A 19,388-nucleotide genomic window follows, 5' to 3' on the forward strand; every position below is an offset into this window, starting at 1 on the left:
AGATACTGAAGAGAAAACAGGATCAGAATTTGCCTGCAGATGCCAACTGTCCTGAATTAAGCTATGATATTGATTTACTGACTCACCTTTTTCATTTTACAGTAATTCCCAGAGCTCTATGCCTGGAGTTTCACCAAGAGGGACAGAAGAACTACAGTCATTGTGTTAAAATAAAGCAAGCAGATAAATTATTCTTTCATCTTTCATTACTTTCCTGTGCAAGGAGCATGCTCACTTCCAAGAAGCACACAAGAAGCACAGTAGGGTGCAAGATGATGATGAACATGTGACAGAGTACTCAGATCCCCACCGTAAATTATAGGAATGTAAGGCTTACTCTAAATTACATTGTTTAGCTGTCACTAAGAATCAGGACATCAGCCTCCTTCCTGGGTCACAGTCTCTACAGGCATTGACAGGGAGAGAATGATTGATACCGGCTCTGTACTGCCAGCACCTCTCCTTGCTACCTCCATGCCCTCTTGAAAGGACAATTAGGATTTTCTATAGCAATTAGGATTTTCTGGTCTCCTCTGTCAAACCTCAGTGGTAGAAGAGCAATTTCACCCCCGTTCCCAAGTGTAGCCTGCTGCAGCAGAAATCTTTCATTACCTTACTTTACTTTATATGTAATAACTTTCTTCCTCCAAACATTTCCCTGAACATTTCCTTAAATGTTGTATATGCTCTCACCTGATCCTTCGTCTTCTCCTCTCTTTCACGAATATAGCCAGCAACAATTCTTTCTGTTTCCTCACACAGCCTTGGATATGTTGCCAGCTGAAAAGCGAAAATAATACAAATTTACAGCTGCAGGGTGGCTTCAGTAGAATACAGAGAAGCCTCCACTTCTCTCTCTGCAGGAAAAATATTATAAATTCTTGGGCTAACCATTAGACTACAAAGGAAACCTTACTTGCTATTAATGGTAATTTTACAGAGAAACTGGAGGGACTTAAACCCTTAGATTGTTTCTGCACTTTTGTTCCACAACACATTGAGAGAAGGACGTTTGGGATATAATTGTTTGGAATAAAAGCAACTGCAACATTGAAATCTTAATACTTTCAGCTCTTTTATCCAAATACAATGTAAGTCTCTCTTAAATATAAAGAGAAAAGACAGGTTTAATCCATAAATGTATACCAAGAATAGCACACTGCTAAGAGAGCAAATATCAACACAGAAAGAAAGCAATCACATAAACCTAAAAGAAAACCATCTTTAAACACTGTAATTACAAGGCGTGGATGAAACAAGGTGTGATAAAAAACATCCAGACTTTTGCTGTATCTAATTATTACGAAATTTTTTGGGGGAAAGTTGTGTATTCCAGCTTTTGGTTTGTGTCAACTGTTATTACATTAGGAAAAAAAAACATGGAATTGAATACCTGATAGACCATCTGTTGTATCTAGAACTGTGTTGTCACCCAGCCCTGAGGCTCATTGACAATGGCAACTTCAACTATCGTTCTATTTTGAAGTCATTGTTTACAATTAAAGCTTCAGGTGATGAAAAAAGAGGGAAGAGATCAGTCTCTTCAATAACAATAAGAAGTGCTTATACTACATACCCCCATGTAGACGTGCATATAGACATGTACGCATATCTACACGTTGTACTTAGAAAGAATCTGCATATTTCAATCTACTTTAAATCGTTAACAACTACTTATCATTGATCTGTCTTCACTACCTAACCTAATGGTCTCTTTCCATTACAGAGATAAAAAACGAGTTGGGGAAATGAGCTGAGTAACAGATCTTTCTAAAAATTCACAATTAAAAATAATTTATTTTCCCAGGGTGGGTTCCCATTACTAAAGACGAACTATTTGTAAACAGTGAGAACTATAAAATAAATTTTAATATCATAAAATGATTTGATAATAATTGTAATTGTAGTATCACAGAACGTAAAATCATACGTTTGTAAATATTACAAATCATATATAAAAAATATTTAGATGCAATGGTGCAACACAACTTGTCACAATCTAAGCAATCCCACTCAGAAGTAGCGGAAGGGTCCAAATGCAGATCTGTGATAAGAGGTTAGGAAGGGCTGACAGTCTCACAGCACTGCCTTCCACCTTGGCTTGTCATGTCCCTTGAATACACCCTACAATCGACACAAAGCTCCAGGGAAACTAATGGGAAGGCATCGCATAAAAATTCTTTTCCTAAATATATATATTATATATATTATATATATATATATATATATATACACATATATATATATATATATATATATATAAACACACACATTCTAAAGCAACGTGCATAAGAGTACTGTAACAAAGCCTCAACAGCTAAAGCACAAGTCATCAACCATTCCAACAGAAGGATTTACCTGACATTTTACCTGACTGCCTAAAAAACTTTGAGAGAAGAGCTTCCCATGCTGCGCTACCTTATTCCTTGTTTATTATGACAAAATAGACAACAAGATATAAACAAATTTTTAACTGGTTAGTACATTCATCTCTACATCTCTAAGTTGTTCACTTATCCCACTTAGCTACTCCAACTTAGATATTCATAGTGGCTGCAGTATTACCAATAAATTGCATGCTGGAATAGTCCGGAAGACAAATTAAACAAAAGAAAAAAAAAGCGAAACATAAGCTGGTATACAACACTTAAACACTAAGCACACTCTAAAAATAATGCTATGCTGTGAGCGTGCTTACTCAAGAGCAAGTGAGCAGGGAACAATTTATTCCAAAAACCAGTTTATCAGCCTTGTGGTGAAATGTCTTAATGCCTCTCTCTTGTGTGTCTAATTCCAGAGCAGTACTCTAAATAATTTTCAAGTTTCTAGCTCTTTGAAGGCTCCACCTTGTGGCAACATCTTTGCATATCAATAACAGCCTTTAAAACATCACCAATAAAATGCAAGGGTAAGCTTAACCAACAGCACTAGGAAAAGACTCTGCACAATTAATCAATCAATTCAAGTGACTTATCTTTCCAATTTGAAAAAAAAAAAAAAAAAAGGATTTAGGAATTCAGCTCAAAATTTTGTGATTAATTCAAATCCCTATGGTCTCTGCCGAAAGACAATCATCCTTTCCTGTTTTAAGAAATAGCTCATTTATCTCCTGAGAGATAAAGAGTTGCATTATTCAGAGGAATGTAAAGATTATGGCAGGATATTTCTCAACAACTTCAGCATATCAGTGCTCATATCCCAGACCTGCTCCTGGACTTGCTACAAATAGGGTGCCCTGCACTCTGACATGGTGAGAAAGACAAATGAACAAGAGGTGAAACAAATAAAAGTAGCCAGTTAGGTAAGAAATCTACAAGAGTCGACACTACCTAAAATATAACAGAGAAAAAGGAGAAAAAGATAACTGACAATCAACTGCTAATTGCCAATGTTCCAGGCAAGTAAGTAATATTCACAGATAACATCTTTCCTATGAAATCTGTTTGGGGGGAAAATAGCATCTGTCCCTCTCCACATCAGTGAAGTACTCTCAGCTGATGTCTGATCATTGCATTCACTCAGCTTCACATTAATACCTGACATGCTTCCTTAGTCCCACCTGAGCAGGGGAAAATTTGAGGTTTCATTTTAACACTATGGAACAACTTACGCATACGCTTCAGGAAAAACATTCCCAAACACTCATACCAACACTGCGTTTAATTTTGATTAACCAATTTGATAAGCCATTACTATTGTAGGATAACAACTTTAATAGATGCATGCAATTTTCATATCAGGAAGCTCAATACTCAGCAGTGCTTTCCACATAAAGGTTTGACATTTCTGTGCAGCAGCAGCAAGCTCATTTGTCAACACTAATACAAGGATGTACAAATAGAAGGGAGATGAAATCTTCCTAGCATTCTACTTCTAACTTCTTGACAGCTGGACACTGTGAGCATTGGGGTGGTTTATGAGAAAAGCACAGGAGATTTTATGGCTCCCTGACTTTGCAAAGAACTGTGGTACCACCCAATACAGAATAAGTATTTTTTCCTCCTTGATAGGACACCTCTCTGAACACATCTGAGGCTTTCACTCTAGAGAAGTTTCACTGTTTCTTCCTCTTGTAAGCATTAAGAAAGAAGATTTTCCAAGTACAATTTCTTTTTTCCAGATTTACATATGAGCAGAGTTGCTGCCTACGTTCCATTTGCAGCACCCACGAAAACATGATTATGAAGTAGAAGCCAGAGGGCAACCCCTGACTCAACAAAACTCCAATCAGGAGATGTATATACGCAAAATATAGGGCTCAAAAAGAGCACATTTTCAGCATTATTTTGTTTTTGAGTATTGCAGAAGTTGAAACTATTTAGTTTTACTCTAAATAAACTAGCTCAAATCTCTTAAAAGACCCTAGAATGCAAGGCACACTTAGTGTTAGCTACTATATCATGCTCTACTTACATTGCCAGATCTATTTACCAGTTACCTTTTTAGTGCATTTCTTGACTGTGTTGATTAACTCTTGCATCACCAGATCCACGCTTTTTAAGCAAGGTCCTTTCAGCTTGACAATCTGTTTTTTAACAATAGCTTCAAATGCCATATCTGGAGTAAACAAACCTGTTCTGTGGACATGAAAGAATATGTGAGGTAGTAATACATCCTGCAAGGTTGTTTTTTTTTTTTAACCTAGTTGCTCATCTACATTTTCAGAAGCTTAGAGCTGAATTATGATGATATCCCCATACAGCCTTCTGTAGAACTAAATTTGCTTCTTTCTCTTTAAAAATGAAAGTGTAGTTGTGTAGTAAGAATATAGGAATTGAAACATGCCCTACCCTAGTACTGCAAAAAACTTGACTGCAAAAACTCTAAAAAGTATTGGAATAATATGGTGAAGCCTCTTCAGCAGCGCCCCAAACCTTAGAGGTGAATGGCAGCACTCCATGTACAACCACTTGCAGAGTAAGCCAGGAAGGATCCTATAGTTGCATTTCACTCTGCACTCACAACAGTAAATATGGTTCTGTTACCCGGAGCCATACGTGGAGAATTTCAGTTTGCCACTGCACCGTATGTGAACTTGTATAAACAAGCATCTCACAGAAACAGTTTTAAACAAACAGCCCTTACTTCTCTTTCAAACACTGCTTGCAAAGATCTAGCTTGACAGATCGTAAGTTTTATAAAAAAGCAAACTTTAAAAACATGCCCAGAACTAATAGCTTGCCACCACAAATTGCTCATCTAGACCTCGCCACCAATAAAACTGAAAAAGTTCAAATACTGTACCACAACTACTGGAATCATCTATTTGAGAATTTAAGAACTTAAAACACATATTATAGAAGCTGGCTGTAAGCCCACTGCAACATGATCTTAGATCACAACAACATTGTAACGGCTAGCAGGTAACAACAATTGCATATGAATTCAATTTCGCTATGCCCAAGAAGAAAACACTTTGTCTTAGGAGTTTGTGTGCATGTTTTATGTAAGCTTCTTTGTGAATCCAACATCTTGTATCCTACTTAAGAAATAGGCAAGGCCTACCCCAGTATTTCAAGAAGTTAAACCAGAAATGGAAGACAAATATGCCCTATCCCCTGGGACAAAAACTGCAGAGACAAAACTTTTCCAGAAGAAAGAGAACCTGTCAAAGAGCACCTATATTTTTGTATTGCCAACACAGAAATTCTTGAAAAAGTTTTCATAATGAGACTGAAATTCCAGACAATGCTGCCTGCCACAGTCCTGCACATTTAAATGAAATTTTAATTGAAATTCAAGATAGCTCACTGTTGTGCCTGGCCTTTAAACTTGTGCTTTGATTATGTGCTTTATAGAGGTTTCTGACTTGTCCAAAACTGCATTACTTCATAACTTTGTCTTTTTCTTAGAAGAACAAAGTTCTCCTCACAAATCATACTCACAAATTCCTCAAGCAAGCCACTGCATCAGCGTTCCCCAAACCATGATCATTATAATGAAAGAATAGTTTCCCTAAATGTTTTGCAGTGATGTCCACCATGCATCAAAAAGTTCATATAGGAGTTGCATCTGATATTGAATTAACTGAGTAGAGCGATTAAAAATTAGCAGAAAAAGGGGCAGCTAAGAACTTCTGTGTATGCATGGTTACAATCAGTTACACCAATTCCAACAGCCTTCATGCAGTGGAAATCCTATGTTATATTGGAAATTAAAAAAAAAAAAAAAGTCTTTGATTTTCTCTGTATAATACTTTTCCAAGATTTCCAGGTAAATTAAACCTCTTCAGGCAAACCAGCTGATCAGCCCAAAATAGGTACCTGAAAAACAGAAGTGTGAAGGAGTGGAAGAAAAAAGTCAGCTGTTGGGAGCAGTGCCTTAGTAATGTAGTCTAGCAATCAGTAGCCAGTGTCTCCACAGGTTAAAGAAACCAAACCCTCTGCAACACGATCAGGCTTGAAAACATGGGAGCACTTGCCTGATACCATGTATGTTCTTGATGGCATAACTTATTTCTCTCCGCAGTTCTTTCTCATTGAACTCCATCTAGAAGAACAAAAGCATTTGAAATCATATGAGGTGAAGTTCTGATATAAAATAGAAAATATTACTTCTCCCTATATAACTGGAAGACAAGCAAGTTCAACTAACATACTGTTAATTTCTAATCACACTAAAGGCATAAGTATTTTAAAATGTACCAACACTAAAGCTACAGACAATCTTTTGGGATGTTTTTGCAGAGCATTCCAAGAAGAAACATGGAGTTGCTGGAGTAAGCCAGAAACATCATTCAGAAGATGCAACTTTTTTTTTTTTCAAAATAGGTGGAAGGAAGCCTATAAAAAGTGTCAAAGAATGCAGACTAGAAATACAGTGGGTTCACGGTGAGGGGAAAATGAAGTCACTGCAGTGAAAGAAAAGGTAAAAGAACATATAACAAATCCATAAAAAACAGTTTACTTGTTCACAGACTACAAAACCACATTTTTTTCTGTTATTCTGAGGATGGGTGAGCAAGAAGAGATGTATCAAGAGGAAAAATGTCATCTCTGAACACATTTGCTTATGCTTCACTTCCCCTCCCCTTCCCACTATGGAAAGGTGGGACTGAAAGCTGGCTTTGTCTTATGTTCCAAAAACAGGAAGTAGAAAAGCCAGAAAATAGTTATTTTCTATTACTCTAGTTTTAACAGGTACTAGCTAGTTGAACACAGCAACCTGAATTTGCCAACCATAGCTTTTTCTTTGCCCCCCTCCCACCCCAACCAGAACGAAGATGTCATTTGTGATTAAAAAATAAAAAAGCATGGCAAGCAGTAAGAACTATGACTTTCATCATATTTTAACTACTATATTTCAGAATCCTCAGCATCTCTCAGTATCCACAACTAGAAATGAAACTAAATGTCTCAATCATCACTTGATGTAATTTCTTTCACAGTTAAAATCAAGTTCTTCCGATCAAACTTTGTCTTCGCTTTACTATGAACATAGGAATACATAAATAAAACTCAAAGAACACCACTAAGATGGATAAATACCTTCACTAGTTCAAAAGGGAAACGTTCATGGAAAATACGATTAATTTTGGCACCTCCTGAAAGTTCTAGCGTATCGACCTGATCTCCTGATCCTTCGATTCTTTTTTCAAAGTCCACTGAAAACTGTTGTACCATCCTAAATTTCAAAGGAAGGAGAAAAGAGATACACTTCAGCACATCAGCTATCAACCGTTACTTTGGTACTATGCAAGTATTATTGAATTAAAACACGTTTAGGAATTTACAGGAGTATTTACAAGAGTTCATCCAGCTAAGTTGCCAATGCAGGTTGCTATACTTCTCTTTGCAAATCCATTCCACCAAACACTCACATCATTCTCTCTCACAGGACATAGCTCAGCATATACTATTTTCTTTCTTCAATGTTTTTTGTTTGTTTTTAAAAAAAAAAAACACTGCTTATGAAACTGTATATTAAAGTTAGAAACACATACAGCAGCATACCAGGCTACATCTTTGTTTTGCTAATGATCACAAAATCGTAAATGCATCTTCTATTACATACATGCTATCCTATTTTATTCAGAAAATAAAAAGTGATGGCAGTCTTTGTAGTAGGATAAGCAAATACAAGTCTCAATGTTTAATCTGTAATACTTGTACTGTATGAATCGAAAAGCACTCATACTTAAATGTCATTACAGAATCAGAAGAGTTCAATGGGGCAGACCACGACAAGGAAAAAACTCCAATCTTATAGCAAGAGTTACCATCTGTGGAGAGGTCACTTTTCTACAATGACCCTTTGATCTTTCTAACGTCTTTCAAAAAGACACAGTCCAACAGCACGATGTGTACCAAGCCATTAAACTGATCCAGGGCTGGCAGATCAGTGCTGGCAGAGCAGTGGCAGCCAAGTTACTTAACTTTCCCATGCCAAACAACTCGCCCAGGAGCCAGTACTAACAAGCCAGCGCGTTAGCTATCAGTACCACAGACTGCAGCTTACTCAGTTGTGCTTAGACTTCTACATCAGAAGCACTTAGACATACATATGAGAATTTCTCCAGTTACAGAATGATCAGGGAGAGATTTTTTAAAATTATTTTAAAAGTAAGCACAAGCATCTGGCCTAATGTTTGAAGCAACGGATTCAGCCAAAAAGTAACAGTGCACATCATCTTTCTTAAACCTCAGATACCTATGCAGCCTGGGCTAACAAAAATTATGGAAACAGTGCAAGCGTAGAGCTCCCCAAATCAATTTTTGAAGAGGACTGCAGAAAATTATCTTACAGGGGAGAATCATAGAATATCCTGAGATGGAGGGGACACAAAGATCACCAAATTCAACTCCTGGTTCCACCCCAAAATCAGACCTTATTTCTGAGAGCTTTGTCCAAACGCTTCTTGAACTCCAGCAGGCTTGGTGCTGTGACCACTGCCCTAGGGACCTGTTCCAGTGCCCGACCATCCTCTTCAGCTAAAAACCTTTTCCTAACCCCCAGCCTGACCCTCCCCTGTCCCAGCTCCATGCCGTCCCCTCGGGTCCTGTCACTGTCCCCAGGGAGCAGAGCTCAGCGCCTGCCCCTCAGCTCCCCTCATGAGGAAGCTGCAGGCTGCCATGAGGCCTCCCCTCAGCCTGCTCTGAAGAAACCGCGTTACCTCAGCTGCTCCTCAGACATCTTGCCTTCCAGTCCCTTCACCACCTTTTTTTAACTCTTTTGGAGGCTCTCTAATAGTTTTGTGTTCTTTTTGTACTGTGGAGCCCAAAACAACACACAGCGCTCGAGGTGAGGCTGCACCAGTGCAGAGCGGGAAAATCCCTTCCCTCGTCTGGCTGGCAGTGCTGGGCCTGAGGCACCCCCTTGGTGTGGCTGCCCCTCCCGGCTGCCAGGCCTCTCTACCCACAACAAAGTCAACAATTCCTCACAATTTAGTATCATAGAATAAATAAGGTTGGAAAAGACCTCCACAATCATTTCATCCAACCACCCCCCTACCACCAATGTCACCCACTAAACCATGTTCCCAAGCACCACATCATCCAACCTTTCCTTAAACACCCCCAGGGATGGTGACTCCACCACCTCCCTGGGCAACCTGCTCCAAAGACTGCTCTTTCTGAGAAGAAATTCCTCAGGATTTCCAACCTCAACTTCTTCTGGTGCAACTTGAGGCCATTCCCTCTTGTCCTGTCATCTACAAACTTACTCAAAACACTTTCAAGTTATTTAAGAAAACATTAAAGAGAACTGGCCCTAAAATGGAGCCCAGGGGAACCCCACTAGTGACCAGCTTCCAGCTGGATGTAACCCCAGTTACTATAACCCGTTGAACCCAACCCATCAGCCAATTGTTCACCCATCATATTATGTTTCTACCTAGCTGGAGATTTTATCCAGAAGAATATTGCGAGAAACGGTATCAAAAGCTTTACTGAAATCCAAAAAGATTACATCTAATGGCTTCTCTTGGTCAACTAGATGGGTGATGTTTTCATGAAAGGAAGTTCGCTTGTAAACAGGGTAAGTGCGGGTAGTTTATTTTCTTACATGTATTATGGAACTTGTTATTGAGAATCAGAGGGAAGTTTCTAGCTGTGTTACTTTCCACAGATCAAATGAAAAGCAAGGAAAATTCTTACTGACAGAAGTTAATTTCTGCTATAGCACCTACTAAAATGAAGGTATTAGAAAAGCAGGATAATTTAGGCTAAAATGGATTTTTTTTTCCTTTAGGTAGTGTTACAATAGTAGAACAACCCTAAGATGCCAGCAGCACTTAACAAGTCATAAAGTCAAATGTTTTTCTAGCAGCTAAATGACCAAATATACAGGTTGAAAAAAACAAAAACAGAACTGTGTTGTACTCTCCTAGAGGAGTCCTAGGTTATATCCTCAGGTTTTTCTTTCAACCAGAACATCTGAAGTAAAGTTACGAGGGACAGACTTAGGTCTATGTTTTCAGACCCAACTGTTACAAAAACAAGGACTAAATCGAAGTCTCCAACTGGCTCAGGAAAGCCTCATTAGTTCAGGTGACCATTTTCCACTTACAATTAAGGCATGGATTCTGTCCAAAACTCACACATTTTCACAAGCCAATGCTATTACCATCTAAACCAAAGAACCCAGTGATTAATATCAGCTCCTGCAGGAAGGAGCTCTGTAACAGAGGCGCACATCCTGTGGATTACTACCTACAACTAATTTTGATCTTGCCATCCTCGAATTCTTTCGGATGGCCAAGTTTCCGTATCAGAAAAAGAAGCATTCCTTATTCTCTTTTCAAGCACCTCATCTTACAGATTTCTAACGATCTCCTCCCTTTGCCTGAGGTCATCTTTATGACAGGCTGAAGAATGTGTCCATACAATCAGAAGCAGCTTCTTACCTTCAATCATCTATGTCACCCATCTTTGTATCTTTTCCTGTCCTGGTTTCTCTCTTTCTATGACTACTAATATTAATTTAGTGAAAATCATGCTGAAAGTGGTTAAGTGTTCTGGAATACCACGCACAAAATTCTTTAGAATTCACATATAGAATTTTTAGCCATATCCTTATCTTAAAATAATGTAAGTCCATTAGGGAAAAAAAAATACAAAGCAAAACAAACCTACAGACAGTGGAAAAACAGATAAAAGACTAAACACTCACTGCAACAAGGCTTTCGTTTTTCTGGTTGGATCTTCGGGTCTGAAGTTTTTGTATACTTCTACTTCATGTTCTATAGAAAGCAGCTGACTCTGGAGTTTGCTCCTGAAGGCAGGCAGGGTATCCCGAATATGATTGGTAAGTTGCTAAAAAGCAAATAAAAGTCCTTTTATGTTGTTAATAAAGATGAAAGCAAGGGTACAGCCATTTCCTTCTAACCGCCAAGCACATCAACCGTAACCTGTGCTAGTTTACCAGTGTAATTCCTTTTGATGTCTGAAACAGTGGAGACAGTTAAAGAACATCACAACACCCCTTGCACATACACACTATCTGGAGGCTTGAGAAACTTCTTGACCTTCTCACTCACTGAGCCCTGTTACAACATACTTGTTTAGCTACACACTAAAGAGTTACTTTAATTTGAAACAACCTCAATCATAATAACTCTGCATTCTGATGCCACATCTATTTTGTTGATTTTCCTAATGAAGTTTTGCAATTCCCTATACACTTGTTAAGCATGATGACTCCTTTACAGCAGCAAAGCAGTGTAGGACAAGGAATAGATTCTGAGCATCCACAACCCTTTGAGAACAGTGACAGAAGGAAATACAGGCATAGAGTACCCACTCAGCATTCTCCCACTACTTAGAAAAGTCACTTTCACATCATTTCTACTTCCTTCTATGAAGAATACTAAGGAGAAGAGATTTTGTCCTCATATTAATGATTATAGCACTTTAAAAAAAAGTTAAACTTAATTTTTGGCCAAAGAAGGTTCTATGACTGAAGAATAATGGTCTTCATTTGTGAAACCATACCTAAAAATATTAGAAAATCACACAGAATCACAGAATCACAGAATTTCTAGGTTGGAAGAGACCTCAAGATCATCGAGTCCAACCTCTGACCTAACGCCAACAGTCCCCACTAAACCATATCCCTAAGCTCTACATCTAAACGTCTTTTAAAGACTTCCAGGGTAAACTGAAGGACAGTAAAAAAGTCTTATCAAAGCTGTAAAGGTTTAACATATCCCAGTTACTCTTGCAGATATATGCTGTAATGTCTTTAGACAGCACTATCAACTACCTGTACCATAAGTTTCTCACACATTATATCCATTCCTTGATTGAAACAACAATAGACTATGTTGCAAACCCTCTTCTCAATCCCAATCACACAGTCTATAAATAATGTCAAATACCAAAGTATGTAAACTCAAAACAAAAGTCATTCAGCAGACCCGAAAGGCACAAAATCAAAACCTGGGGTTTCCCTGGAGCACCACCTTGTGGATGCAGAAAAATTTGAATTGAATACTACCTGCAACCATAAATGTGAATAATGTGTGTTTAACAACTTAGGGACAACACTTGAATATTACATTTGGGGATATCTATGCAACACATGGTAACAGCAACAGAAGACAGGTCATACTGAAACAGATAAATTTAAAAAACAGCTCAAAAAAAAAAAGGTAGCAGTACATAAAGTAATGTAAGTCAGGACATATAAGACAAGGAAACATGAAGCTCAATTGCTTCAGGCTCAAAACTAAGAAATACATTATTACTCTTTCAAAATATAAAGAGGCAAAGCATCCTAAACACAGGCCAACTTTTAGGATGCAGGCAAGTTCTTGCATCCTGCTGATTTTTTTTTTTCATAAGGCACAAATAAATGGCATTAGCATTCCTTCTGAGCAAGTCCAGAGTATTCCTTAACCTGGCTGTCAAGATTCAACACCTGCAAAGTCACTGCAGCAAGAAATTAAGCAGGCCAGCCCCACTTAGTTTCCTTCTTCTAGTCAAGAGCTCTTCTTCTGTTTCCAGCTGCTATCAAAAATGGACAAAGCCAGGCTGACCTGGTCTTTGTCTATTCCAGATCAAAACCAGCTATTTTTCTCCAGTGAACTGGAGAAAATATTATCAAGTTTGACATTTAGAAATGTGAAGAACCCCGTTTTGGCTAGTAAAACTGAGTTTCAAAATAATAGTAATAGCAGTAATCATTTGAAAAAATAATAGTAATAGCAGTAATAATTGAGAAAATCATAGCATCATCAGCAATTCTAGGGAGGCAGGGAAGATTTGATGTTGTCCATTTTGGACTTGAGATGCATCATTGGTCATGCTCTATTCAAGCTGTGAACGGAACATTACTGAAGTGGTGAAAAGAATTAAAAACCCCTTGAAGCATGGTATAGGTAGTGTACTGACTTGGACAGTAAGCTACTGGTTTCTCCTCCAGGTAACTGGGAAACTGACTTCCATTTCCTGCTTAAGAAACCTGCAGTTTGACAAGGTTTGGCATGAACTCATAGAAACAGACCAGAGGTTTGCGCAAAAATAAGAGCGGTGTGAATCATCTCCTCTGATCACAGTATTTGTCATTTATATCATTAGTGTATGGTACACTGTTGCTATTAAAAGCTACAATAAAGCATAGATTTTATGGTTAAAGTACAGACATACAGGGAACCCTCAGGACACATGATTTCTAAAAATGTCTTCTTCCCTCCCCACCAGTTTCTAAGTTTGATTTCAAAAAGCCCTGTTAAACGAGAAGAAATGTGACAGTTAAGGAATAGGACAATATACATGTAGAAATAACTGGGAAGGGAGAAGAAACTTACTTTCTATGATCCTATTCAGTATTCAACAGAACAGGGAAGTGCAGAACTGTCAGTAAAAGCCAGAAACTGCATTTTTATCAGGTTAAAAAAAAAAACAAAAACAAAACAGAAGTTCCAAACAAAACTGGGTAAGAGAGAATTCATCCAGAGCATGAAAAGGGGCAGGGAGTGGTTATAAAAGCACGCTGGGATTGGAATATGTTATGACCCCAGTGCTCCATGACCACTTACACGTGTCACCTTCATTTTCCTTCTTTTGTACCTGTACTTCCAGTTTTGTAGATCAAATGCATATAGTTTTGCTTTGCTAGAGCAAACTCATATTTCTAAGAGTTTTTGCAAGGAATGCCAATTCTTCCCCAAGGCAGCAGAGAACCTCTGTACCCTCTAATGGTCAAAATCAGCTTCTACACAATCTCGCTCATAGTCACCTAAGTCCACCCATTGTCCACAGTGCAGCTCAAAAAAAAAAAAAAAAAAAAAAAGAATGTAGGTTACAACTATGTGCTTCTGTGCACAGCCTCAGAGGAAAGAAGTACATTAAATGGCTCATTACCCTCCAGCATCTTCCCAAGAATTGTAAGGGGAACGTCTACATTACTGTACTGCATTTGTGACTAATGCTATAGCCCAAACCTCAACCTTTAGGTAATACTAAAAGAAGCTACTTTACTAATTTGTAAAAATCTAAACTGGAATAAAACATTAAAGAACTTCTGAAGTTGTAAAACTACAGAGTCACAGGGTACCATTATGAGCTTAGGTCTAGATGCATAACGTACCAAAATTGACTGATTTTTTTGAGCCACAAAACATGACTCAGGAGAAAAGTCAAGGCTGAATGTTACGGAAGCTTCCATCCTTGATAATTTATGTTTAGCAATCTTAATGATTCTCGGTGTATGTATGCTGACAAGAGTCCAAAAACTAGGTCCTCTGCTTCTCACAGCACATATGTATATGATACATGTAATATACAACTTTGTTTATTACATTATGAAAAGTAAAAAGGTTAAAAGCAGGAAAGAATAAATAAGGTTCACTGGCCAACATTTATTTTAAGGAAGATTTTATAATGATCCTGTCATTACGCGAGCTGCCTCTCACCACAAAAAACTTAGGTTTTACCTGGTTTAGAACTTTTTGGAGATACGGTGTTCCCATCCGATCTGCCATGTGCCTGTATGCTGGATGGGAAAGAAAGAATTTCCTTTCTGCTAGGAGAGCTGCCTTGATGTCCTTCTTCCCATCAATGTCCTTCTGGCTTCTGTTCACAACACCAATATAACCTGAATCAACACAAAACCAACGGGCATGTCAATGCAGCTATTCTCTGCATAACTGAATTCATATTAAATTGAACGACACTGGCTCAGCTCAAATTAAAGTTTCCAGTTCAGATATTTCAGGTATTGTGTACAAGTATTATAATGAACTTAAACAGGATGAACAAATTGGATGTTACATAAAATAGATACACTTCCTTTTAAATCTCCAATTCAAATGCAGCAATACCTGAAATTTTGGTGTACCCCAAAGAAACCTCTTCAAATAAACATGAACACAAAACTAAGAAAGACCCAACAGGTAAGCATAAGATAAGTAAATAATATGGTATTAGCAAAATCCAGGAAAACTGAGAAATATCTTCATGTCTGCTGGACCACCACATTCATAAATTGTTTTCCGTAAACATAAACTGGGAGTAGATGATGGTCCCTTCAGTAAAGTATAACTAGGAGCAAAATTCTTGATATTGTTAACAGTGCAAGTGACTGGTACAGTAGCTGTTATTGTGTGTTATTATGTGTGGAACAACAACAGAACATTTCTGGAAGGGGTCAAAACTATGTTAACAGCAAGATTACCAAGGCTCTGATGCTGACTTCTGCCATACGTAAGGAAAAAAAAAAAGATTCCTTTGTTGCAAAGGACAGCGATCTGGCACAGAAAATTGCCTAATAACCTGTACTGACTTTTTCTGTTTCCTCTGGAATATGCAGTGTATTTTCCAGGTCTAGAAATAAATTATTTTACTATTGGATAGTTTTAGCACAGCCCCCTTCCATGTTTGCTAAATAGAATGTGATAAGAGCTAAGAACTCATCAAGTCCAGAATAACTTTTGATTCATCTCCAGAACTTTCTAACATCATCTTTACCTGAAACTTCTTTTGTATTGCAAACAATAGGGGCAATCAAACATTTTTACCTCTACGAAGAGGGAGTAGCTTATTTTCTAAAATTTCTCTTGCATCTGTTCCTTCATCCATCAGATCCAATTTTGTGATCACACCAATGGTCCTAAGGCCTGACCAGGTCCAAAGGCAGGCAGAAAAAAAAAAAGATAGTGAAGAATCATTTATATTCAGGAAGAACAATTACATCTTATAGTTCTATAACAATTATTACAAATATGTGATTATTTCAAAACAAGTACTGCACAAGACCAGCCACAACCACAAATAAGAGTATGTCTGGAAAAGAAGGGGTCATCATTGCCAGCAATTAAAAAGCATTCCTCAAATCTGTTTAACAAAGCTCAGCAATTTTTTTTTCAATGATGCTTACCCTGAGGGTCCACTTCCTTAGCCAACTTCAGAGCATCTGAGTTGGCCAGATCAGTGTTAGCTGGAGTCACAGCCAGTATCAGACAGTTTTCTCGAGCGATGAACTGCATTATCATGTCTCTGATCTGTACCTCAATATCTGGAGGCTGATCCCCTACTGGCACTTTTGTGATTCCCGGCAAGTCAATAAGAGTCAGGCTTAATACTGTATGGAAAACACAGAATCATAACATTGGTTAACATACCAGACATGTCTAAAGAGATCTACACATCTAAGGCTGAAGACAGATTTTAATCATATAAACCCTATATAATTACTTTTTTAAGTACATAAACATTGCTAGTGGTTCAAATAAAATACCTGACAACCTGGACAGTACACTTGATAGCATAGTTCCCTCCAGAGTCTTTCACTTGGATTTCAGAATACTATTTAATATTTTAAATATTAAGCACTATTCACTATATGAGTTGTATGCTGAAAGTCACTAGGCGCTCTTAGACAAATTAACGTGGCTTTCTGAGCTTCTTCCATTCCTGACAGCACAGATAACAGGCCATCAGACCATTCCTATTTATATTTCAAGGGAATCCATCTGGACTATCTGGAGGGTGGCAAAAGTTTTTTCCCCACTATGTCTCCCACCTCCTACTATGTGTCTTTATTAGTAAGTTTACTAGTGAGCTACTAATAGAATATGTGCTGGGGGAGGGACTGTTTTCACTTTCATGTAAAGCGGGAATATTTTTAAATCACGAGGATGTTAAATGGGATAGAGCCTGTGTTCTGGCCAACCAACAGCTCTCTGCAGCAGAACAGCTTCGTAACATATTAGAAACTGAGGATTCTTACGCATGTACATGTATACTCACTTTTAGTCCAACTCAGTGTCAGAAATCTTTGCATCCCAGACTACTAATCAAGCAATGAGAACACGTACAAAAAGAGCACCAAATGGACAGAGTTCTGAAATATGTTACATCACTTGAATATAGAGCACAATGGGGAATATAGAGGAGAATGATTTTACCTACCATGTGGAGAATATATTCTTAAATTAATAGGAATTGAAGAAATGCCTTTGTTCACTCCTGTTATTCTATCCGTTTCTACTTCAATTTCCTGACGAACTTCATCAAAATCAGTAAATTTCCTTCCTTTGCAGTGTAGAAATTCAGCATATTCTGTGAAAAATATCAATAGCATCTCTATATTTCACAGGCTCATAACAGTCTTAAGCACCTACTTTCAAGCCCTTTGTATTCTTCAGATGTTCACGCACAAAAGTACATCATCATGTGTATCCAGAAAGCATTATATATGAACACATGCCATAAATATGACTGCACAGATGAAAACCAGCCAAAACCAAGAAAAGATTAGTTAAAAAAGCCAAATTAACTCTCATATCCTAAGCACTCCATCTCCTGGAACAACCTTAAAGATTGAAATAAATACCATTTACATTAACAGAACGAGGAACAGTTTTCAGTGCAGAATCTGAGTTTTCATCTGATTGCTTTGCCTGTAATACAGCACTACACTGAGGAAAAGTAATTCAAGTTCTGTATCATGAAAGATTAGCATTTGTTTTCAAAAACTAACAGCCTGTGTTACATATGATTTTACCAAGGGAATGCTGCACATTTTACACATTCATAACCAAAATAAGAGCACTTAAGACACTTCAATGTTTTTAAACTCAACTCTTCAATGCCTAAGGACTTCTTGTGGCTTAAATTGAAGCCACATTTAAAAGTTGATGAAAGTTTTTATAGATGCGGCTGTGATTTCGCTGGTGGTAAAACACAATTTCTGAGCCTTCAGTCATCGTACAGCTTGCCCCATCAACCAGGAATCAACTTGTCTTCAGAGACAGATACAGTCTAATTTTTCAGACTCAGAAATGACCTGCTTTGACTCTCGAGTCCAAATACTGATGCTATTTGTTGTATCCCTCTGGGTTTCCTGCCCTTGAGGTGCATAACCAAACACACATCTCTTAAAAGTGCAATTTCTTCCTTCAAAACAGGACAAACACAATGTTTATCCCACATAGCGAGGGCATAAGCAGAAATTAGTGATGTAAATGGTAATGACAGACACGAGCTCACGCCTCACCCTTACTGGGCCTAAGCAGCAGGACTGGAGAAAGGCTGGACAAAATGGCGCACGTCCCAGTTGATTTTGCTCTGTAGTCAAGGCCTGATCTCACCGTCCCTTTTAGGTGCTTCTTCCCCACAAGATGTTTTTGATAAAAATCCCTCAAACACCAGGGTAAAGAACTTGCTTGATACTCAGAGAACGGCAGCTCAGGAGAGCAGATCCAAGGGGACAAATGAATAGCGGGCCTTATCCATCAGGACTGAAGTCTGCTTCTCAGGTTTCCCAACTGTCACTTTATTACTGTTGCTGACTGCATTGTTAAAAAATAAAATAGTCAAAACTGCATTCAAAACCATAGCAACAGTTAAAGCAAAAAAGAAGTGAAACAAGGAAGGCAAAAAACAGACACCAGCGTTTCTGCCTTACAGTACTGTAATCCCTTTGAATTTGAAGTGTGAGGGTCAGGGAATCCCACCCTTGCTGAGAAAAAAATAACACATCTCATTTTAAGAGCAAAAGAGCACCTAAAAACCCCTCCACCTTACTTTTCGCAGCACTAAGTACTCCAGTGTATAGTATATTCCTTTTCACATCCAGCAGAAAAGATGACAATGAATGAGGGGTTTATTTGTTTAACATTCAACTCTCTATTAAGGAAACAACAAGGAATATTCAAATATTTCCAATTAAAAGACAACACGGTACACAGAATTAAACATCTTTGTTGATTCAGATCAAGCTTCAAGTACAAAATAAACTGTATTCTTAGCTGCACCTTTTCATTCACTAGCTCATAAGATTTTCTCAGAAAAAGATTTCAAAAATTCAAACAACTAATAGGTCATGCCCAGTTATAATCAGTTGACACTCGAGGAAGCTTTTCTCTTTATTCCATTTCACACTTAATAACAGAAAGAGTCCCTGTCTGAAACGAAGATAATTCAAATTTTAAAGTTTACTACCTT

The 19,388-nt window shown here is 37.9% G+C and overlaps 1 protein-coding gene across 12 annotated transcripts in view; it reads right to left on the minus strand.

Moving 5' to 3' along the window:
• DNM3 (dynamin 3) overlaps nucleotides 1-19,388 on the minus strand; it is a 177,770-nt gene that overhangs the window by 137,527 nt on the left and 20,855 nt on the right. For all 12 annotated transcript variants that reach the window (XM_072041611.1, XM_038183206.2, XM_072041609.1 and 9 more), the window contains 9 exons: nucleotides 17,352-17,501; nucleotides 16,318-16,521; nucleotides 15,959-16,057; nucleotides 14,876-15,036; nucleotides 11,110-11,252; nucleotides 7,488-7,623; nucleotides 6,422-6,489; nucleotides 4,439-4,577; nucleotides 694-780 (listed from right to left, as the gene is read on the minus strand). In XM_072041611.1, the coding sequence (XP_071897712.1) occupies nucleotides 694-780; nucleotides 4,439-4,577; nucleotides 6,422-6,489; nucleotides 7,488-7,623; nucleotides 11,110-11,252; nucleotides 14,876-15,036; nucleotides 15,959-16,057; nucleotides 16,318-16,521; nucleotides 17,352-17,501 (1,187 nt within the window). The remainder of the gene's footprint in view (nucleotides 1-693; nucleotides 781-4,438; nucleotides 4,578-6,421; nucleotides 6,490-7,487; nucleotides 7,624-11,109; nucleotides 11,253-14,875; nucleotides 15,037-15,958; nucleotides 16,058-16,317; nucleotides 16,522-17,351; nucleotides 17,502-19,388) is intronic.

This window comes from Anas platyrhynchos, chromosome 8, assembly GCF_047663525.1.
Source record: "Anas platyrhynchos isolate ZD024472 breed Pekin duck chromosome 8, IASCAAS_PekinDuck_T2T, whole genome shotgun sequence".
Lineage (NCBI taxonomy): Eukaryota > Metazoa > Chordata > Aves > Anseriformes > Anatidae > Anas > Anas platyrhynchos.